Raw genomic sequence first — 24,637 nt, forward strand, 5'->3', positions numbered from 1 at the left:
AAAAATTATTCATATATATTCAAATAAGTCAGCTTAATAAGTTCTCGGGAAAATTCCCTTGCAAAGTGAACAGCCTATTTGCCTTTGCTAAATCAACCCTTATGAGTGAGGATATTTGGGTACTGTGGGAGCACAGAGATACATTTGGATTGTATTTATGTATAATATCTGAAATATAGATGTGATATCTGTTGTGAAGTGCTATGGTATCTTGAATACTATTCTCAAATGGACTAAAAGCCAGTGAAAAGAGCAACAGGAAAGAACGGGGTGATGAGATAAATATTGCAGCATTCACAATAGGTTGTTGAATTGAGAGTCTTATTGGAAGAACACGGAACAGGAAGATGTTGCATTAGGTAATATGTTACTAAACCCAGGACCCTGCATTCACTATATCTGGTCTCCCACAGTACACAGAACATAGACATGCAATTATTTTAGTAAATATAAACTGATAAATACCTTTTCTCATATAGCAATCATGTGACTTCTGTCAGTGTCCAGCCGAGCACTGGGGTAAAGCTTGTAGGAGGAGTTTTCATTCTCCCTCTGTCTGTCCTTTGAGGTTGCATGACCCCTGACCCTCTGTCTGGATAGTGCTGATTGGCCCTGTGCTTATCACATACACCCCCCCCCCCCAAAAAAAATAAATAAAAAAACTCTCTAGCAATACACACCAAACTGAGCATGTGCAGAAGTGCCTCCTAGGGCTCTGTTCTATCAAAGATAGATTTGGGACAGTGGAAGAAGGGGAGGATCAGAGAAGACAGGATCAAACAGCCTTTTTACACAATGCACAGGATTAACCCCTTAGGTTCCAAAGTGAGTATAACAAGCATGGTTTACTGCATATACAGACTGATTTTACTATTCTGGGTTTAGTAACACTTTAAAGTGGTTGTAAACCCATTTTTATAACTTGATACTACAGGTAAACCTATATTAAGGCTTACCTGTAGCTACCCTGGATATCTCTTAAACCTGTACGGTTTAGGAGATACCCCCGTGTCTGCATGTGCCAAAGTGATCGTCACATGCACATTGAAGTAATAGCACGTCGTGTCGTTGCTTCAGTTAGATGTGCCGTTACTGCCGGCTCCCACACGCATGTGCGGGAGTGAGATCATCGCGGCTCCAGCCAATCACATCTTCGGAGCCGCGATACCCGGAGGTAATCTCCAGGAGAGATGTCCGCGGCTGGGGGGCGGGGTCGAGGACGGCTGTGGGGGCTTCAATGTAAGGTAAGTAATACATAATAAACTAGTATGCTATGCATACTAGCTCATCATGCCTTTGTCTTGCAGGTTTTTTTTTTACATTTTTTTAAGGGTTTACAACCACTTCAAGGTCACTTATTATGACACATGAACTTTAGGCTTCTGAGGTAGAAAGGTATGTAATCTGGAGATATGAGATTCATTTGTTAAATATGTGCCAATACTGCCTAATGTTTAGAAAAACAAAGTAATGTTAGTGTCACAAATGCTACATCTAAATTTTTATTATGACATGGGACTTTTCTGTTTTACATTTGGTATGACTAAAGGGCTCTAATGAGGGTTTTTATTCTACAGACATATAAGAAATGGAGCTCAGAGGGCCGTGGTGGAAGAAGAGGACATGATGCTCCTATGATTGCATATGATGCGTTGTTGGGAGCTGGTGGTGACTGGAAGGAGGTTTGCAGCCGAGCTATGTTCCATGGCGGTACGATGTAATGATAAATAATAAAAAATAGTTGTAAGCAGGCAGAGGTGGTAGTACAAATCACAAGACTCCATAGCAAAAGGTTGATGGAGCTTCCAAGGATCTATGGCACCTGCCACTTTGCACTGATGGCCAATAGGTGCACTCCTAGTAATAGCCCTTTTGATAACAGCCTGTACATTAGTGGTGAGCAATGGCCTTTTGTAATTCCTTAAAGCTTAATTAAAGGTAAAACTTTTTATTTTGTTTTGGATAGAGCCAATGCAGGGTTTTTGTTAAAGCAGAACTTCAGTCAAGAAGTGAAATACCGCTGGTTCATTCCCTCTCCCCAGCCTGTAACTGAATTACACATTATTTTTTTGGTGGAGGGGGAGCAAGTACCGATTTTTGTCAGTACCTATTCCCACTTCCTAGGCAAAGATGATGCCCCTCGCTCTGCCCCCTTCCCTCCCAAAGCCTCCTGGGACATGTCACTTGTCCCAGGAGACTGCCGGATTATTCACAAGTTCACACATGTGTAGTGGGAAGCCAGCAGTGGCTTCCTCAGGGGGCCACAACCGGCTCCCATATCCAACATATCGGTGCGAAGACCCATGGTAAGAAGAACAGGCTGGAGGAAGACAGTGCTGGACTCCAGGCACTGGTAAGCATTTGTTTTTGTTTCTTTAAATCAGCAGCTAAAGTATTACTTTGTTATTGCAAAGAATCCCTCTCAAAGGGTAATATCAACAAAATTTTATGTAGATTGAGGAAGTCCAAGACATTTTGACAATGTTTTATTTCTCTCTGTGCCTTCCTTTCATGGTGTTCTTCACATGTTATATATTATTACTGTTGTCAGGAACTCTTCCCAAAGGAAAAGAAACAAACATTTGTACAGACCTTTGGCCCCGACCTCAGCCATCTTATATACTGTATTAAAGTCATTGGTTTAATGATGAAGGCAAGATAGGCAAATGATACTCACTCCTAGTTCCCAGGCTTTTTTTAATGATGTTTTATGATATTGTGCAGACAAACATCTCTGAGAGTCTCTGCTAAGAGCTGCTGCAGTTGCCTGTGTCTCACATTGAGGGCCCTAGATCTAATGTAAGCAAAAATACTTTGTACATCTGAACAACAAAGTCATAATATGAGAACTCCATAAACATTTGTCAGAAAATGGACAAAAACAGGAGAAAGGTGACTTTTTAATGCCTTCAGTGACCTGCAGTCCTCTGTCCTTATAGCAGCTGATGTGGTAGCTATACCCTTTTAGACAAAACGTGATTCATATTAACAAAGCCCTTAGGCTCAGTTCACACTACCGCAACTTCTTGTGAGACGCCAAGTCGCTGGATATTTGAAATCCCAGTTTAGTCAATGAGAGCACTACTGAAGTCGCTCCGACTTTAGAAAAGATTCCTGAACGACTTCAAGGCAACTTCTATCTAGCTTGTGCCCATAGACTTTAACGGATCTCGCCTCCACGTCGGATCCTCATCTTCATTGATGTGATTTGTATCTGACGTTACAGGAAGGTTACGAAGTCATTCCCTGAACTGGCTTTAAAGTCGCTTCAAATCCGCTTCAAGTTGCTTCAAGTCACATCAAGTCGCCTGACTTCCAGGTCGAGCCTTAGGCTGACAATCATTACCAACCAACTCTTAGTTAAAAAAGTTGCTAATTAAACTTTGAGTTCTCATTCCTCAAAAGCTTTAACCACTTGCTGCCCGCCCTATAGGCGAATGATGGCAGCAAAGTGGTTTCAAAATCCTGACTGGGCGTCATATGACGTCCTCAGGATTTTGAGCCGCTGCGCGCCCCCGAGGGCGTGCATCGTGGCGATCGTTGTTGCGGGGACTCTTTACCATGTGATCAGCGGTGTCCAATCACAGCTGATCACAGTGTAAATAGGAAGAGCTGTTGATCGGCTTTTCCTCACTCGCGTCTGTCAGACGTGACTAGAGGAGAGCTGATCGGCTGCTCCTCTGACAGGGGGGGTCTGTGCTGATCGATTATCAGTGCAGCCCCCCCCAGAATGCCCACACTGGACCACCAGGGACACCACCAGACCACCAGGGATGCCCAGCACCAGGTATACCACCCTAGACCACCAGGGATGCCAGTCAGTGCCCACAATGGATGCCAGTCAGTGCCCACAATGGATGCCAATGAGTGCCCACAATGGGCATCACTGATTGGAATGCATTGTCATCCATCAGTACAAAACAATACAATACAATGCCGTCTATCAGTGCCCATCCGTGCCACCTATCAGTGCCCATCCATGCCAACTATCAGTGCCCATCCATACCCATCTGCGCCGCCTATCCATGCCCATCTGTGCCACCTATCCATGCCCATTCATGCCGCCTATCCATGCCAATCCCTGCCAGCTATCAGTGCCATTTTGTGCCACCTATCAGTGTCCATCCGTGTCGCCCATCAGTGCCACCTATCATTGCCCATCAGTGCCGCCTATCAGTGCCACATATAAGTGCCCATCAGTGCCGCCTTATCAGTGCCCATCAGTGCCGCCTATCAGTGCCACATATAAGTGCCCATCAGTGCTGCCTTATCAGTGCCCGTCAGTGCAGCTCCATCAGTGCCAATCAGTGAAGTAGAAAACTTTAACAAAGTTTTGAAACTGAAACAAGCAAAAAACATTTATTTTCAAAATTTTCGGTCTTTTTTTTATTTGTTTAGCAAAAAATAAAAACCGTAGAGGTGATCAAATACCACTAAAAGAAAGCTCTATTTGTGGGAAAAAATGATAACATTTCATTTGGGTACAGTGTAGCATGACCACACAATTGTCATTCAAATTGCGACAGCGCTGAAAGCTCAAAATTGGTCTGGGCAGGAAGGTGTTTAAATGCCTGGTATTGAGGTGGTTAAACTCAGGTTCCCCAAGAATTGCTTGTGATGCTTTGATTTAGTAGCTCAACCCAAAATAATTGCTTGTGAATAGGTATTGGTGAAAATAAATTTAATATGTCAAGTCAACCCATAAATCATGTCAATATAAAACTAAAATCATTAGTGTGTGTCCATTAGAACCTTCTAAACATAGTTGAAGATTGATTTTTGTGCACCTCTGCCTAAATTTGTACTTGCTCAAATAATGATAAGCTGGCCATTGGACCATAAAAATTAAAGTGGCATTATTAAACCCAAAATCAAAAATGTAATAATGTAGCTTTCCAATCAGATTAGATGGCTGCATTCATTTTCTTTTTTAGGCATTTTTCCCTCTGTTTTCACCTGGTGTTCCAGCCAATAACACTCCTCCTGTAATATAGTGCCTACACTCTAGATGAAGGAGCACCCTTGGACAGCAGAATTGTTAATCTGGGGGAAGGGGAGTGTTAGATGCGCCAGCAGATTTAGATACACTAACAAATTAAAGCTGAACTCCAACTAACACTGTATAAACACAGCAACAGTTTTTTTTCCTTTTGGAATAAAGGTTTTACATAAATAAATAAAAACTGATCATTGTAAGCACCCCTCTCAGTGGTAAATGGTTTATCAAACCAGAACACCTGCAGAAGATCTTTTTCTGTTGAAAGAATTACTGCCCAGATCACCAGTTGAAGATAATAGAAAGAAGGCCTAAAAAAGAAAACTAACTCAGTCACCACATCTAAGAATTGACAATCTGCAATCTAATACAAATTTGCTTTTGGATTACAAATATTACTTTAAAGAGGAAGTAAACCCTGTTGGGTTTATTTCCTCTTTGTCTCCCTGCAAATGTAAAGCATAATGGGCTACTACTATGCATCGCACAGTAGCCCATTATGTGTCACTTACCTGACACAGGAGCCAGCGAAGTCACCGCTGTCCCCTGTAGTCCGGAGCATTCATCTTCTTCTGGGTATCGCTGCTCCGGCCACTCACAGTGCCGGAGCAGCCATGACGTCACTCCCGTGCATGCGCACAGGAGCCGCCACTAATGGAATATCGCGGTTAGCAGCGGCATGCTGCTAACAGCGATAGTGCGCCTGCGTGCCGCTGTCTATGGCGCATGCACCGTAGACAGCTGTGACTGTCTTTTAGTAAATATCTCCTAAACCGTGTAGGTTTAGGAGATATTTCTTGGACCTACAGGTAAGCCTTAATCTAGGCTTACCTGTAGGTCAAAGTGATTTGTAAGGGTTTACAACCACTTTAATGTCCCATAGTGGAAGCATAATGAGTAAAACTGTCTTATGGCAATGTTACAGTAATAAAGTGATCAACTTTATGAACATAAACTGTACAACTGTCAATCCAGACAGCATTTAAGACTTTTTTTTTATTGTATCAATAATTGTGCAGTCATGCATTCACATATAGGTTGAGGCAGAGAATAAAGCAATTTGCTTTATATTGACAAGAATCATGGGTTGATTTGAGTTCAGTTACAGTTTTTGTTTCTTTTTAGTCTATACCTATTGACAAGCAAGTTTTGGGCTTAGCCACTAAAACGTGTCTTCAAATAATTTGGGGTTATAATATTGACCATGTGTGCTCCTCCCCAGTGTTTTAAGTGCATATTGAGCACCCGCTAATAGTTTGATGCATAGTTAACCTTCTGAAGTCAGTGTCACCTCAGCCCCTAAAACAATTTGAAATTATGAGGGCCAGTTTACACCACATGCAATCCAGTGTGATTTTTTTTCTGTATCTAAAAACGCATGGAAAGTAGGTTATACGGTTTCCAATAGAATAGTTCACAACAGTGCGGGTCAGTTCCAGGGCTTTCCAGTTCCAGAAAAAAAAGTAGAACATGCTGAATTTTTCCTGCACTGAACTGTACTGGAACACGCTAAAATGCATCAATGGACTGCATGTGGTATGACCCCATTAGCTTGTAAAACAACCCATTCATTATAAATTAGCAATATAAGGCAAAACATTTGTGTGTGTGTGTGTGTGTCTATATACATACAGTATAAACTGTGTATGTTTGTATGTATATGTATATGTATATGTATATATATAGATATATATATATATATATATAGATATATATATATATATGTAGCACCCTGGAGTTTAGGCAGGCTTGCTCCTCATACATTTACTTGCCAGGAATAATTATCCTGGTTGATTGTTAGAGATCTATTGATTTCTCCCTAAGTTTGGCCTTGTTGCACTCTTCTCTTCTACCACTACATGGCCTGGGTACTTGGTGGTACTAGATAGGAGAAGAGCAACGCAAGGTCAGGTTATGGGTATATGGGGTATCTCAGCCAATGGGCAGGGGTTTTCTTGAATCCCTTGGCCTGCTGGGACAGCCTATATATTTGGGTGAGGTCAGGTGATCTGTGTTCTGGGCCACCTGGATGGCTGTCTGGGTGGACGTGTGTTGTATTTCCCAGGCTGCCAGGCCAGAAATTGGGCCTGTTCCAGGCACATCTGGCTGCTAGGCTGTCTGAGGGCCTATCCAGAAGCAAGAGAGCCGTGCAGGATTTGAATTGTGGCTTGCAGTCCAACCAGAAGTGACGGTTCTGCTGGCCAGAGAACCTGTCATGGTTGGAGGTAGAGGGGATTTAAAGAAAAAAAAAATATTAAAAGCCAGCAGCTACAAATACTGCAGCTGCTGACTTTTAATATATGGACACTTACCTGTCCAGGGAGCCCGCGATGTCAGCAGCCGAAGCCGATCTGCCTGTCGGCTCTCAGCTGCTACCGCCGCAATCCTCGGTAAAGGAACCAGGACGTTTTGAAAGAAAAGGAATTTCCTGTGGGTTTTTTTTTTAGCAGCAATTGAAAGACATTATAATCTACATAAAATTTAATGATTTTATTGGCAAAGACGATTGAACATCATTAAAATACATGGCTTTAAAATATGAGCTCTGGTATACATCGAAGCGAAACATGGGCTAGGAAGTGCGGGCTTCACTTCCTGGTTTCCTACTGCGTATGTGTGAGTCACACTGCGCGTTCCCACTGCTGGAAGTACAGAGTAGTCGCCGGAAGTGGCATAGGTCACCATGATCACTGCGGTGATCTATGCCAAGAAATGGGAGAAAATACCTGTAATAGACAGGTATCTGCTCTTTCCTCCCCCCTGAAAGGTGCCAAATGTGACCCCGGAGGGGGGGAGGATTCCAAAAAGTGGAAGTTCCATTTTTGGGTGGAACGCCAATTTAACAAGTAAAAAGGCGCAATGCTATGGTACCTCAATATCACAAAATATGGTCCATAATATTCCAGAAGCACATGTCAGCACATATAGTAGTAGGTGAGTCTGTCAGGGCTGCCACCAAGGAGGCCAGAAGCAAGTTCCAGTATGCTAGGAAAAAAAAACAAGGAAAGGGTTGCCTCTGAGTATGTATCACAAACAATTTATTATAAAAATCAATATCCACTCACATGGAAAGAAGTACAGTTGAACTTAGATGCATCTCTGGGCTGAAGAGGTGGGACTACAGGTCACAGTAAGTCTGTTTCAAGCTTGGAGGGTGCAGCACAACAAAACTCAGAAAGTATAGGGTGGTACTGCAGGTCACAGCGAGTCCTCTTTATTGCTGACTGAGTGCAGCACATCACCAGCTCAGAAGGGGTGAGATAGGATGTCCACTGGGCAGGATATGGATTCCAGGAAGGATGAGGATGATGAAGCGTCAGAGCCCGTGGTAAGCCACGCTGTAGGTTCCTGTCCGGTGTCCGCAATGATGAAAGACGTCCGTGCATTGAGGATCCGGAATGAGGCTTGGAAGGCAAACAGCATGTCTGTGATGTCACTATCATGCAACGCGTTTCTTAGGGTGTGTGCTATCAATGGTATGATAGCCGCATTCCTTTTTCAAGCATAGAACATGGAATCAAAGGGCAGTCATTATATAGTGAAGCGGGGGGATGTGGTCAGAACAAATAAATGTCAATCATGGAGAAGGGGTAATAGTACTAATACCAATACAAAGATATAGAAAAAATAAGGCCACAAAAAATAAATAATATATATTAATATTAATCATAATTATTTTGTCACTGTTGATTACCTATGCCACAATCATATCATTACAGTGTATTGAGCTATTTTTTTTGTGGTCCTATAAGTCCCACCCCTGTGCCCCTTGTGGACCAGTCACCACTGGGTACAACAAGTACATGTAGTGCTGCTACCCTCCTGAGGGCCAATGATAGAACTTGTACCCTACTGGTTGCCCCGACTCTGTAAGTCCTCTGACACCCGTGTAAGGATTTCTGTTCATAAGGCAGAATGCAAAGAAACAAAATGTGATTAAATTCAGTCAAACCCTTATTTAGTGACCCTTTGTAGACCACTCCTTTCTGTTCCTCAGCCCACAAGCACGTAACACTAATGCCCTGTACACACGATCGGAAATTCCGCCATCAAAAGTCCGATGTGAGCTTTTGGTCAGAAATTCCAACCATGTGTATGCTCCATCTGACTTTTGCTGGCGGAATTCCTGCCAGCAAAAGATTGAGAGTACTTCTCAATTTTTCGGTCGGAAAAAGTTATGATTGGAAATTCCAATCGTCTGTACTAATTCCGATGCGCAAAATTCCTACGCATGGTCAGAAACAATTTGACGTATGCTCTGAAGCATTGAACTTAATTTTCTCGGCTCGTCCTAGTGTTGTACGTCTCCACATTCTTGATGGTCAAAAGTTCAGAGAACTTTTGTGTGACCGTGTGTATGCAAGCCAAGCTTGAGCGGAATTCTGTCGGAAAAAACATCCAAGTTTTTTCCGACAGAAAATCCGCTCGCGTGTACGGGGCATAGGGCAACTAACAAAAGCAAAGCATTCAGCAAACTGTTGTAATTATAACTTTACTGGCTCCTTTAAGCAGAGTCCCAGATATCTGAAAGAAGACTCCCAGCAGTAAAACTCCAGCATTCTGAACTAAACATCCCACGATGCTTTGCTCTGCTCAGTGCTCTACCTTTAGGAAATTACTGCTGCTGCGCTACTTACACATGAAACTCACAGCAAGATTCTAGGTTTTTCTGTGGGCACACAAGACTGAAAACATGAAACTGTATTGTTTGTGTTCTTACAGGAGAAAGTGGGGCAACTGGATCTATTGCTGGATGTCTTTTTGGATTGTTGTACGGTGTCAACAATGTGCCAAAAGGTCTCTACCAGGAGATTGAACTAAAGGAAAGACTTGAATCTTTAGGAGAAAAACTCTATCAAGTTTCTTCAAAAGAGAAGTAAAGCAATTTCAGCTATTTTAAATTTCTTATACTGTACTACCATAAAAAGGAACTATACTTCTGGTCACTTCACTGTTAGATCTGCTATTTTAGAGCTCCAGCCAAGAGTTTGTCTTCATTTTCTGGAAATAATATGGAAGAGTTCCAACCTCTGTCCATGGTAAACTTTAAGCAAAAAAAAAAAGAAGTCTGTTTATTGATACAAAGTCAATAATTTAACAAATACTTTACCGTGTTATAGGGAAACCCGTTCATTCAGTCTTCATACCTTTTGGAGAATTTCCATATATATTTATATACAAGCTGATTTGGCTGCTTTTTTGCTTTTTTTGATTGCCGGGTTTTTCATGAAGGGTTTCCCTGATAACCACTGATCCTGGAACTGGAAGTGAGAGTGACTCACCACAACAGAAATCCAGACTGCAATCAATTAGAACCTGACAGAGATGCAGAGATGCTAACTATATATATATCTATATATATATATATATATATACAGTGGTGTGAAAAAGTGTTTGCCCCCCTCCTTATTTCCTGTTCCTTTGCATGTTTGTCACACTTAAGTGTTTCGGAACATCAAACCAATTTAAACAATAGTCAAGGACAACACAAGTAAACACAAAATGCAATTTGTAAATGAAGGTGTTTATTATTAAAGGTGAAAAAAAATCCAAACCATCATGGCCCTGTGTGAAAAAGTGATTGCCCCCTTGTTAAAACATACTATAACTGTGGTTGTCCACACCTGAGTTCAATTTCTATAGCCACACCTAGGCCTGATTATTGCCACACCTGTTCACAATCAAGGCATCACTTAAATAGGAGCTGCTTGACACAGTAAGGTCCACCAGAAGATCCTTAAAAGCTACACATCATGCCGAGACCCAAAGAAATTCAGGAACAATTGAGAAAGAAAGTAATTGAGATCTATCAGTCTGGAAAGGGTTATAAAGCCATTTCCAAAGCTTTGGGAATCCAGCGAACCACAGTGAGAGCCATTATCCACAAATGGCGAAGACATGGAACAGTGGTGAACCTTCCCAGGAGTGGCCGGCCGCCCAAAATTACCCCAAGAGCGCAGAGACGACTCATCCAAGAGGTCACAAAAGACCCCACAACAACGTCCAAGGAACTGCAGGCCTCACTTGCCTCAGTTAAGGTCAGCGTTCATGCCTCCACCATCAGGAAAAGACTGGGCAAAAATGGCCTGCATGGCAGAGTTCCAAGGAGAAAACCACTGCTGAGCAAAAAGAACATCAAAGCTCGTCTCAATTTCTCCACAACACATCTTGATGATCCCCAAGACTTTTGGGACAACATTCTGTGGACCGATGAGACAAAAGTGGAACTCTTTGGAAGGTGTGTGTCCAAGTATATCTGGCGTAGAAGGAACACTGCATTTCATAAAAAGAACATTATACCAACAGTAAAATATGGTGGTGGTAGTGTGATGGTCTGGGGCTGTTTTGCAGCTTCAGGACCTGGAAGACTTGCCGTGATAAAAGGAACTATGAATTCTGCTGTCTACCAAGAGATCCTGAAGGAGAATGTCCGACCATTTGTTTGTGTACTCAAGCTGAAACGAACTTGGGTTCTGCAGCAGGACAATGATCCTAAACACACCAGCAAGTCCACCACCGAATGGCTGAAGAAAAACAAAATGAAGACTTTGGAGTGGCCTAGCCAAAGTCCTGACCTGAATCCTATTGAGATGTTGTGGTATGACCTTAAAAAGGCCGTTCATGCTCGAAAACCCTCTAATGTAACTGAATTAGGACAATTCTGCAAAGATGAGTGGCCCAAAATTCTTCCAGGACGCTGTAAAAGCCTCATTGCACGTTATCGCAAACGCTTGGTTGCAGTTGTTGCTGCTAAGGGTGGCCCAACCAGTTATTAGGTTTAGGGGGCAATCACTTTTTCACACAGGGCCATGATGGTTTGGATTTTTTTTCACCTTTAATAATAAACACCTTCATTTACAAATTGCATTTTGTGTTTACTTGTGTTGTCCTTGACTATTGTTTAAATTGGTTTGATGTTCCGAAACACTTAAGTGTGACAAACATGCAAAGGAACAGGAAATGAGGAAGGGGGCAAACACTTTTTCACACCACTGTAGTATCTCTCAAAAGTGAGTACACCCCTCACATTTTTGTAAAAATTTTACTATAACTTTTCATGTGACAACACTGAAGAAATTACACTTTGCTACAATGTAGTGAGTGTACAGCTTGTATAACTGTCTAAACCTCTAGCAACAAAAGTGAGTACACCCCTAAGCGAAAATGTCCAAACTGGGCCCAAAGTGTCAAAATTGTGTGTGACCACCATTATTTTCCAGCACTGCCTTAACCCTCTTGGGCATGGAGTTCCCCAGAGCTTCACAGGTTGCCAATGGAGTCCTCTTCCACTTCTCCATGATGACATAATGGAGCTGGTTGACGTTAGAGACCTTGTGCTCCTCCACCTTCCATTTGAGGATGCCCCACAGATGCTCAATAGGGTTTAGGTCCATAGACATCCTGGGCCAGTCTTTCACCTTCACCCTCAGCTTCTTTAGCAAGGCAGTGGCCGTCTTGGAAGTGTGTTTGGGTTCGCTATGTTGGAACACTGCCCTATGGCCCAGTCTCTGAAGGGAGGGGATCACGCTCTGCTGCAGTATGTCACAGTACATGTTGGCATTCATGGTTCCCTCAATGAACTGTAGCTCCCCAGTTCCGGCAGCACTAATGCTGCCCCAGACCATGACACTCCCACCACCATGCTTGACTGTAGGCAAGACACACTTGTCTTTGTACTCCTCACCACATATGCTTGACACCATCTGAACCAAAAACGTTTATCTTGGTCTCATCAGACCACAGGACATGGTTCCAGTAATCTTCTTATAGCGTAGGCCATTTTTATGTAGAACAACAATTTCTTTTTTCAGATCCTCAGAGAGTTCTTTGCTATTAGGTGCCATGTTGTACTTCCAGTGACCAGTATGAGAGAGTGAGAGCGATAACACCAAATTTAACACACCTGCTCCCCATTCACACCCGAGACCTTGTAACACTTACGATTCACATGACACTGGGAGGGAAAATGGCTAATTGGATCCAATTTGGACATTTTCACTTAGGGGTATATTCACTTTTGTTGGCAGTGGTTTAGACATTAAGGCTGTGTAGAAAACCACACAAAACAATACCATGCTGAAAAAATATTTCATACATTTAAATAAAAATTTATGTGAACAGCAGCAGCTAAAAATTGTGAGATATGCACAATTCTAACAACAGATTCTCTTCAAGTACATCATCATCGGTGATATCGGTGTTGGGAAATCTTGTCTATTATTACAGTTCACAGACAAGAGGTTCCAGCCTGTCCATGACCTGACAATTAGGGTTGAATTTGGCGCACGAATGATTACAATTGACGGCGAGCAGATAAAGCTTCAGATTTGGGACACATCTGCTGACTGTCTCTTTGCCTTATGGACTGAGCTATCTTGTTTGGCTCTGATGCAATATTGTGAAGACGCGTTGTGGTTGCATTGCTGATCATAATACCTTTACAAGCTCATTGTAGCGTTCAATTTATGTGGTGGTGAATCACTTCACAGGGTGCTTTTGTGTAAATAAGGGATTTTGTCACTTATTGATTTCACATTGGATTCATGTTTATGGATTAATTTTTATTCACCTTTATTGTTTATTCATTGGATAATTATTCTTATTCAATTTACATGGGTTCATCGCTGACTTTTATTTTTGTTTGTAAGCGCAGCTTTTTTCTCTATTTTTCTATTAATGGCTGTGTTGAGTTATTTTGAGGGGGGCAAATTTACACTGTTATACAAGCTGCAAAGTGTCATTTATTCAGTGTTGTCACATGAAAAGATATATAATGTATGGTTTTATGTTGAGTGACAGAAAGTCAAAATACTCACCAATGGGAACAGAGATAAAATAACTAAAAAAAACTTTTCCACTCTCTCCAAATATAAATAGCTGGAGCTGTACCTAAATGTGTTGTATTAGCAATCCTACCCCAATAGCATACCACAGACAGGAAAACAGATTGTAGTAGGATTATTTCTTGTTTGTGGAATAAAGCACATTGTGGTTAAACAGTATGTAACCTTTTGTAACCACAGAAAGCAAATAAAAACTCAAAAGAGGAAGTGATGATTTCAAGACTTTGACAAGGCAGTTTAAATCTCATATAACACACACTATGAACTAGTAGTATTGTACCAATGATATTTATATTAGCTATTAAAATCCTTTATGGCTACGCACAAATGTACACAAGCATTCACACAAGGACTCTTACACACTGACATCCTCCTCCGTATATTGAAATACAACGATACATAAAATATAACTATATATTACATGGTCCCAAAGTAAAATCTCTGCAGGGCCCTTGGTCTCCAATTTCTATCTTAAAAGTACATCAGTACTAATATTTTTGATAGTCTAAAGCAGTAGCCCACACTAAAGTACATTAGTTATTTTGGTATGAAACTGACAGCTCAGACTCAACCATATATACATTTATTTTATCCTAAATTATTTGCCAATGCTTTATCTGTATAGATATACAGTGGGGAAAATAATGATTTGATCCCCTGCAGATTTTGTAAGTTTACCCACTTAAAAGGGGAATGAAGGGTCTATAATTTTTATCATAGGTGTATTTTAAATGATAGCAACAGAATATCAACCAAAAATCCCCCAAAAAACCACATGATGCAAATGTTATAAATTCAGTTGCAGTTCAGTGAGTAAAATAAGTATTTGATCCCCAAGCAAAACATGACTTGGTACTTGATGGAGAAACCCTTATTGGCAAGCACAAAGGTAAGACGTTTGTTGTAGTTGATTACCAGGTTTGCACACACCTGGGTTTTTTGGCTGCTGCTTGGCAACTCGAAGTTTCAGAACCCTCCAGAAATTTTTCATAGGATTAATGTCTGGAGACTGGCTAGGCCACTCCATGACCTTAATTTGCTTCTTCTTGAGCCACTCCTTTGTTGCCTTGGCGGTAAGTTTTGGATCATTCTCATGCTAGTAGACCCATCCATGACCCATCTTCAGTATTCTGGCTGAGGGAAGAAGGTTCTCATCCAAGATTTTACAATACATGGCCCTGTCCATTAGCCCCTCAATGCAGCAAAGTTGGCCTGAACCATTAGCAAAGAAACAGCCCCAAACATAAGTTTCCACCGCTATGCATAACTGTGGGGATGGTATTCTTAGGGTCATAGTCAACATTTTTCTTCCTCCAAACACGGCAAGTTGAGTTAATGTCAAGGAGCTCAATTTTGGTTTTATTTGACCACAGCACTTTCTCACAATCCTTTTCTGAATCATTTAGATGTTAATTGGCAAACTTCAGATGCTCCTGTACAGGTAGTGGAACCTTGCGGGTGCTGCAGGATTTCAATCCATGGTGGCGCATTGTGTTACCAGTGGTTTGTTTGGTGACCATGGTCCAAACTGCCTTAAGATCATTCACAAGCTACTTCCGTGTAGTTCTGGGCTGATCCCTTACTTTTCTCCTGATCATCCTTACCCCATGAGGCGAAATCTTGCATTGAGCTCCAGTTCAAGGGCAATTAATGGTTATTTTGTATTTCTTCTATTTGCGAATAATCGCACAGCTGTCTCCTACTCACCAAGCTTCTTGCTGATGGTCTTGTAGCCCATTCCAGCCCTGTGAAGGTCTACAATCTTGTCCCTGACATTCTTTGACAGCTCTTTGGTCTTGCCCCTGATGGTGAGGTTTGAATGGAAGAAAGAGATTCTGTGGACAGGTGTCTTCTATACACATAACAAGTTGTCGTTAGGAGTACCTTCTTAAATTGACAGGACTGATCTGTGTACCACATGAACACATACTGTAGCCAGTCTGTGGGAGCTACAATTATTGTTGATTGGTAGGGGATCAAATAGGATATTTTACTCACTGAACTGCAACTCAATTTATAACATTTGTATCATGTGTTTTTTCAGGATTTTTGGTTGATATTCTGTCTTTATCATTTAAAATATACCTATGATAACAATTATAGACCCTTCATTTTTTTGGAAATGGGCAAACTTACAAAATCTGCAGGGGATCAAATGATTATTTTCGCCACTGTATCACTGTGCAGCCAGAATGTACTGGGCCCTGTGGGCCTCACTGCCACTGCATGGTCTGCTGTGATGATAATTGTACCGTTGTGCTGTTGGGGAACATGTTAGCACACAATGATAATTACGAACTGTAGAATTGTGAATAATGTCATGGATAAAAAAAAAGTGTGGTTGTATGTTTTGTCTCAATGATTTGTGATTTTTCATAAGTAGTGTTAGAAATGTTTCAATATACTGAGAATGGTATGATGCATGTTATGCTGTAGTTGAAACTAGTTTGCATTAAGAAGCATGGACATGTATATTATGAATTTAAAGTAGACATGCTGTTTACAATCCTGGGTGTGTCATATGCCTGTTAATAAAGTGCTTTTATATCCTTAATTTTAATTGTGGATCTTGCTGAGTGGGTGAAATGGAATTTTAATCTATAGTATAATTATCTGAATGTCACATTCTTATAAAACTAGAGAGCAGAGTTTGAAGAAATTCTTATAAAAATATTATTTTGTACATTACACACACCAGGGTGGCTTATTTTCAAGCTATTTTGTAAATTATTTAATGACCAAGGTCTGGGCACAGTGCACTTTAATGATCTGAAAATATTGTTAAACTCACAAACACGGTCCATGAAAGTGGTATACTGCCTTCTGGGGCCACGCATAAAAAATATTGTATGCCTCTGAGATAAAGGGCATATGCTAAAGGATAAGTGTGGCTATATACTGTAAGTCCTGACAATTGGTGACTAAAGCAAAATGCTGGAACATAATTAGCTTGTGAAGAAGTTAACTCCACTGAAAGCAAGTGTTTGCCAGAGTGGAAATGCTTATTTCTGTTTTATTAGTTTTTCCAGCAATCCCTGCAATCTTGCAGCAGTCATTCCCTTTATGTCCCATAGATATTTATGCAGTTCAGTCACTATTCATGGTCTGCATCAGTATGTCAACAAAATTATGGACAACATTTGCAGTAGGTTTCTTTTGTGCAAATTCTACCACCGCCTGTAACAGACCTTCCCACTATTGAATTACCCCCAGGCTTCTTTTTTTCATTGGGTCGATGAGATTCATTGGGACAAGGAGATCTCAAGGCAATTGATCTTTTCTACACTTACCTGTAAGGACATTACAAAGGGGAACACTCTTTCATTTATTTTAATGATATTTCATTCAGCAGATTGAACCTGGGTTTATTCATAAAAGCCACGGGGAATGTTTGACAGAATAGAGTTCCTTATTATCTATTTTGAATGGATAAAGTAGTAACTTAGCATTCTAAGTTTTCCCCCTCAGCCTTGAGATGTTTTAGCTTATATTATATTCTCCAGAATATGTTCACAAATTGAAATACCAAATACACAGTCCAAGATATAAATTCATGTGATTACTCCTGAACTCCTGGTTGTCACAAAATGTATTATTTTTTAAAATTTAGCACACTTCAGTAGAATATTTATACTGTATATATTGATTTTTATCATTAAATTTTCAATATTCTATATAATCTGCAGGTTCTAAGTTCACCATACACCTATAAATACCGTATGTACACAGTAGAAACTCTTAATATTTCATTACTTCATTGATCATAAGACATCATCATGCTTCATATGTAGCTTTGCATGACATATTTTGAGCATGTGCCCAATAGCTTCTTTTATTGTGAACAGCCTTCAATGTGTTAAAATAATAAACATAATTATAGGTATTGTACATCACTGTACAATGTGCAGGAATACATGTAATTCAGCAGAAGTGAAACTTTTGCTGCATCAAAGATGATGCCATGTAAGATGCTCTGTTACAATATTATAAATATCTTGTAATGCTAATGAAATCCATGTCTTATTAAAAATATAAGGAACATGTGCACTAGGAGACCATTATTCAAGCTTGTAGCAGGAAGTCAACTTCCTCATGCTTAGGATGCTCTGAGGGCTCTAATTCATTTTAACAGTGCATTTGGGTGGTAGCTTACAGGGCTGAAAGAGTTGAAATCAGACACATGGTACAATCATCCTGATGGGCCCCATCACTTTTGTAAAACAATATTTCCAGGTTTAGTCAATAAAACAGAAACAAATTACAAAACGCAAACCCTAGTAATACCCAAAAACCAACTAGCATCCATCTTAAAAAAGGTCTAGCCTTAATAAAGTTAATTTTAATTGGTTGCTCGGAATTACTGCACTTCATTATTTTTTTCAGAAATCCATTAATATTGACATTTCTAATAATGCTCATAGAGGACTTTTCTCTGCACTCAAAATGTGAAGACGTACAATTCAATATATGGGCTCTTTCATAACTCTACATTGCAGTCAGGCCTCTGGTGTTAGCTGAGTCCCCTCTTTCCTCTATTTTTCTATGAAGAATCTATAAGGCATTGTAGAAATAAAACGGAAACTCGGTATGCTTCTTGTTAATCTTTATTAGCTACATAGCATGGATACAGTACAAAAATGCATATTTTTCTATGGAGAATGTATAAGGCATTGGGGATACCAGCACTATGGTGGATTTTCCATAACAGTGCAATTAGAATATGTTCCAGAAAGTGGGACCAGAAAATTTAGTTCACACAAGTGCCTTGGTTGTCAGCGACGGCTTGTAGGAGTGGGCATTTTTTATTCACTGGGTCATAAATGAGTACCAAATCCTGCCTCACTCTATCCAAATAATAAACAAATGTTAGCATTTTACTGAAAGTGTATTGTCCCATAATAGTAGTCTCCCAGTGTGTGTTAGCTGTACCTAGGGACTGTTGCTGGATCGTCTGTTCTTTAAAGGTTTTAATGCTCATCGTGTTATGTCTTGAGTTATATTAAGTTTGTTGCTCTCTAGATTTATGAGGCCAGATTTGTTCAGTGACATTATAAAATAAGACCTTGAAATTTACAAGAATATAATCCTTAGGCGTGCCACTTAAGTTACTTTGATCTAGGTAAAATATTTATGGTATTCTTAAACTAGTACATCTGCCAAGAAAATTATTATTTTTTTTTTTTAAGAAAAAATATCGAAATGCATGGCTCTTTCGTATTATTGCTCATATTGCATCCATCATATAAAAATGTAATTGGAGACCACATTTTGAGGGCTGTTTCCGGATTGTCTATACATAGTATTTTCTTTACTCTATGCTATTTGTTACATGGGACTTGCTTTGAATAAATATTAACCAAGAAGTTGCTATGCAATTCGATGGTGCATACTATATTCAGTTACTTAAAGCTTCATTTAAAATATCAATCATCCATATGACTAAAATGAAAAACATCATCCTTCATATCACTGTTTGGTCCATCGCTGTCCATAGTTTTTTTATATGATGCTGAACTCTACTAATAAAGCATGGCATTTGTGCAGTGAGTGTTGTATCCATCACCCATACAATGGAGATAACTATGTTGTAGGCATATTCAGTATTCATTATTCAGTATATCAATTGTTTGAGGAGTTTTACATTGCTGTGCCATAATTTACTTTGTACATCACACCACAGTAATGCCATTAGTTCCTAGAGGATTTGTTGATTACATTACTTGGTTAGTTCAGTACAGTGAGACAGATGTATCTACTGATTTTCCTACAAACAGCAGAAATAAGTGAAACTATCACTTGCCTTATATATATAATGTGGTAAGACAATGTATTGTAAGTTTTTCAATGTATTAAGTCTTGCCCAGCATTCAAGATGTTCTAAGCAGAGCAGAGCTCCACTATGATAGCCCATATGCCTTGTGATATGTCTCTTTTTATTGCAAAGTGCCTACTATTGTGAAGCTGAGGTCTCAAAAGCTATCTCTTTCATACATGAGATCCAGCCTGTCTGACTCCATTGTATATTGATGGCAACTACACTTTTATTCACCTGTCCACACAGCATAATAAAGCAGAGTGAGTAGAATTTGAATAGCATAAGTAAATGTTGTTTTTATAATGACTACAAGGGGTCTTCCTTTTTTTTTTATACAGCACCAAAAAGTCAGTGACTCCAGCAAGTCTGAGGTTAGTAGATCCACTTGTCCTAAAGAAGAAGATAAAAAAAAATGGAAACCCAGGGGAATGTGCTGTTCTCAGTAGCCTGCTATGCTACGTTATTAGTTTGGAAGATTCTGATGCCACAAAAACGATCACAGAAGAGCCCCCAACCAAAGTTCTCAAAAATAAAGCACACAATAAAGTGCAAGAACAGCCAAATAGCAAGAAAGCTATACGACCAACCAGATTTCAACTGATACAGTCTAGGTTTTTAAATCCAAATCATGAACCCCCAATGAAAAAACCAAAAGAAGTAGGAAAGCTTACCTTTAAGGAGAACAGCTACACCGTCCCACGTTCAATAGGTAGTATTGTTAAAAAATTGGATGCCTCAAAATTTAAATTCAACAAAGAAGAAAAATTAGAAAATGACCTTCACTTCCGTACTGATAAGAATCAATGGAATAAAGTTAATGGAAAAGGCAGAGTGAAATCTATTCTGAACAAATTTGCAGCCGCAGAAGAAAAAGAAAATAAAAACACAAAACCAACAAATTCCAAGAAGTTTACTCCCAAAATGCATTTCAAAGGAACTGTTATTGATACTCTTAAAGAAAAGTTTGAACAAAACTCTATGATTTGCTCTGTAAAAGTTGTGAAATCTCCAATGGTTCCCAAAGAGCAAACTGTGAAGAAAGAAATACCTTCAAGCATTAAACACATAAGACAAGCTGAGGATCATGTGGCACATACCACCATAAAGACTGCAACATGTCTTGAAACCCCAGTGCTCGAATATGCAGAGTTAAGTGAGCAAAATATTCACACCTTTCTGCCTACTAGTAAGGTAATAAACTTGTATACTTCAGAGGCATTAAAGCCTAGTTCTAAGGAGATGGATACAGGAGAACAACTGTGCCAAAATGATATATGCAACCAAGTGGTTTGCTTAAATGTCAGTAGCTCTTCTACTGATTGTAAACAGTTAGACATGGAAATAAAGAATAACAGGTGTATAGATGGGCAAAGAGAAGAAAAAGAACCAACAGAAAACAAACATTGTTGTAATCTAAGTACTGTAAAAGGTAAAAATCGGAAAAGCACATCTATAAATGAATCAAACAGTAATAATACCGTGGACACAATAGACAAATGTGTTTTAGATATCCAGGTTGTGGTTGATCATGGTGAAATAGAAACACTAAAAGACATTAACAACACCAGTAGTTTACATGTTTATGCCAGCTGCAAAGATTCTATGCTCAACAGCATTTCTGACAAAGACCTGAAAGATGCCAGTGAAACCAAAGCATGTGAACTAGACGATGATGGACAGATTTGGGACACTACCAATAGTAAACCTAAATCTGAAGTTAATAATGTTACAGGTCCTGTGCAAGATAATAATGAATCAGAAAAAGTACTCAATGTTAAACAAAAGAATAATAGCTATGCAAAAAGGTTAGAATGCTCTGACAATGATGAGGGGAATAGGAATACTGATATTATGTCTCCGTGCCTGGTGACTGAAGGTCCTAAGCTGTTAAATATGTCCACCTGCGGAACACAAAATGACAATAGTTATACAAAAAAGTTTCAACAGACTGACAAAGAAGAAGGAGGTAGTGATCCTGATAATATACCTCTTTGCCAGGAGTCAAAAGGTGCAAAACAGATGACTGTGGCCACTTGTGGAATGCAGAATGAAAACAGTTACACAAAAAGGTTTCAAGAGACTGATGAAGAAGAGGAAATTAGCATTACTGATAACATGCCCATGTGCATGGTGTCAGAAAGTCCTAAGCAGCTTAATGTTGCAACATGTGGAATGCAGAATGACAATGAGTTCAAAAGAACTGCTGATAATTTTGACCGCACTGATAAAGATGTAATGCTAGTAGCTTCAAAAAATAGCGTTGGTTTACTTTCAATTAGGGAAATCGGAAGAAATATGGACATTCCTAGCAATGCTATAAATTCAACAGATTCCAGTAAGAAAATATCAGAACCTCTTCCTTATGGCATATCATACCAAAATCATTCTGTATCGGAAAAAAACATATATAAGAACAGAAACATAAAATTGGAATCCAAATACGGAAAGTGCTGTGAATTTAATGAACAAAAACATTTACCAGTAGTTATTCCATCCATTCTCAGTCTTACAGATAAAGCTAATTTTACCATAGAGCCTCATGTTCCATTTGAAATGGCTTTGAAGGAAGATATCAAAGTGCATCAAAGCATTTCAGAAGTCCCAAATTTTGCCAAGAAAACTGAAAACTTGATGAAGGGGCAATCATTAGCAATGGGACAAAAACAAAAGCAGATAAATAACTGTAATACCTCACATTTTTTAAAGCCTAAGGTATTACAACAGGCAATGCTACAATCACAAGAACCTCTGATTCAGCTTGGGTCAGTTGACTTACTTAGTAGAGGAACTTCTAAATCTCAAATAACTAAGGAATGTGCTGATGAACAGGGCTCGGAGACTAAGAATGTTGGCAGCTGGAATGTTTTAGAAGTGGACAGGCAACCAGAAGTTTTGAAAAATAAACTTTTATCATTGGAGGTAAATGCTCAAAAACAGGCAAGGTATGACCATAAATTGGCAGATTTTGATAAAAAATATGTAGAGAACAGAGAAGAAAATCAGCTGTCAGTGACACCTGATGCCTTGTTTTATGAAAAGAAACTATCCAAAGACATAGTGGCAAACAGAACATCAACTGATCATTTGAATGAGAACTTTCATGCAGGGAACAGAAAAGACACCATAAAAAATGAGGCACCATCACCAAGTGACAACCCTAGTGAGCAGAGTTCAGTGGTGTCTGGACTGCAAAGAACAAGTAATGCCAGTTTCAATATTTTAAAATCTCTCAGTCAAGTAGATAACTGTGAGAAAAGAAAAGAAACTCCAACAATGGCAATCATAAAAGACAGAGAAGAGTCTTCCAAGCATTGTCAAGGCAACTCCTATGTAACAGAAAGAAAAGTTACTTCCAAATATCAGATTCCATCTTCTAATGATCTGATCAGTGATCAGCGCTCCATAGCAAGGCATACACAGAGTACAAATATTACCATAAATGATCTAAAAAAATATAAAGTGCAAAGTTATAAGGACACAGCAATATCAAAACAATTATTTAAACCACTTGTTGTGAGAGCCTGTGATACATTTAAACATCATACATAAAGTCTGGTTTATGCACTTATTATAATATGAAACGCTAAAACATCCATAGACAGAATGTCAATAATACCTTTCATTTGTGGACTGTTTTTTTCTTTTTCAGAGCTTACTGTGTTCAGATATAGAACCAGATATGCACTTTATTTCTTACCCTGCATTGTCAGTTCTTGCATAGACATGGTTTCATAATAATTTGGTAAAAAGTAAGTGATCAGTAAGTTATAGATATAATCATAATTTAAAGAATTGATAATGGGGCTTATTTAACATCCACCACAGATCATTTTTAACACTTCGCCCTTTAAAATATTTAAAATATTTTCTGTATTTTTCCATAAAATAAAGTGATTGTGAAGTGAACAGCCTCAGATGATACACAGAGCTTACAAAGGTAAATCTCCTACAAAGGTTTTACTTGTTTTTCTGGAGTCTTCTCTTCCCTATACTTCAAAAGGGCAGATTGTGTTCAAAATACTTCTTCATCTGTCAGGAGCATAGAGGAGGGGGCAGGGAGGCTGCAGTTACACACACAGCAGAAGAACTGAATAGACAAGCTCCATTCCGAGCTCCCTCCCCAACACAATTTTTATCTCATATGTCAGGAAATCTTCTCAGAAGTAAGACATGCTGATAAAAACAGAGGAACGAAGCACCAGAGAGAAACAACACTTAGAGCTTAGTGGCTACATGGTCTGGAAAAGTGTAGAGAGATGAATTGATCTCGAGTGCCAAGTCATCAGCATCAATGTCATGGAGGGTTTGTTCCAATTTTTTGCATCGTTCATGAAGCTTTCCATTCTTTATTGAATGCTTCATGTTGTCCTTTGAGAACAGAAAGTCATAAAGGTCATAAACACCCTTCAACCTTGAAAACTTGTCACTTAGGCTTCTGAGGGCTGTGTCAACCATGGGCAGAAAGAAGTCTCTTCTGAAAGTCTTGTCTGTACCTTCATATAGACACTGTCTTTTCTTTTTACGCTGCCTTTTCTCAGGAAGGGTAATTTCCATATCTAGATTTTCTGCAATATCTTTTACATCAGTTTGACAGGAAGCAATCCCATTTTCCCTGAAGTCTTCAAGGTAGTCTTTTACTCCTTCTGTTTATGATCTGTCCATGGAACCATTTGGACATTGTAGCAGCTTGCTGACATGATTGATCTGGTGCAAAACATTGTACCAGGTCATTGTGCAAAGCAATAAGATGGAAATGGGATGGTAAAGAAAGAAAATGGAAAGAAAGCTATGGTAATTGTTTTTATTATGGTCAGCAAGGTACCATATTTTTATTACTAAATGGGTCTTGATGACTGCCTCCCCCCCTTGCTACTCCCCCCAGTGTTCTTTTTAACCCCCCTCCCTACCGCTTACCACACGGCAGGAGATTCCGTTTTCTGTTCCCGCTCAGTGTGTGCACTTCCTGTCAGTCTGACCGGGAAC

At 39.6% G+C, this 24,637-nt stretch overlaps 1 protein-coding gene and 1 long non-coding RNA gene across 4 annotated transcripts in view; one reads left to right on the top strand and one right to left on the bottom strand.

Annotated features, from left to right (window-relative positions):
- The window catches only part of ADPRHL1 (ADP-ribosylhydrolase like 1), a 53,719-nt gene extending 30,450 nt beyond the window's left edge, over positions 1-23,269 (top strand). The window contains exons 6-9 of one of the 3 annotated variants that reach the window (XM_077482844.1): positions 1,578-1,710; positions 9,719-9,872; positions 17,526-17,556; positions 19,993-20,101. In XM_077482844.1, the coding sequence (XP_077338970.1) occupies positions 1,578-1,710; positions 9,719-9,872; positions 17,526-17,532 (294 nt within the window). In that variant the 3' untranslated portion in view covers positions 17,533-17,556; positions 19,993-20,101. Of the gene's footprint in view, positions 1-1,577; positions 1,711-9,718; positions 10,402-17,525; positions 17,557-19,992 lie in introns of those variants that run through there. The other 2 variants (XM_077482843.1, XM_077482845.1) reach the window with 2 other exon arrangements.
- The window catches only part of LOC143983312 (uncharacterized), a 68,010-nt gene continuing 61,812 nt past the window's right edge, over positions 18,440-24,637 (bottom strand). The window contains exons 2-4 of the long non-coding RNA XR_013274592.1: positions 21,642-23,098; positions 20,326-21,555; positions 18,440-20,044 (exon numbers count right to left, since the gene is read on the bottom strand). This is a non-coding gene — a long non-coding RNA (uncharacterized LOC143983312). The remainder of the gene's footprint in view (positions 20,045-20,325; positions 21,556-21,641; positions 23,099-24,637) is intronic.

Source organism: Lithobates pipiens, unplaced genomic scaffold, assembly GCF_037356315.1.
Source record: "Lithobates pipiens isolate NorthernLeopardFrog02 unplaced genomic scaffold, aLitPip1_a1.2 Scaffold_16, whole genome shotgun sequence".
NCBI classification, from domain to species: Eukaryota; Metazoa; Chordata; class Amphibia; order Anura; family Ranidae; genus Lithobates; species Lithobates pipiens.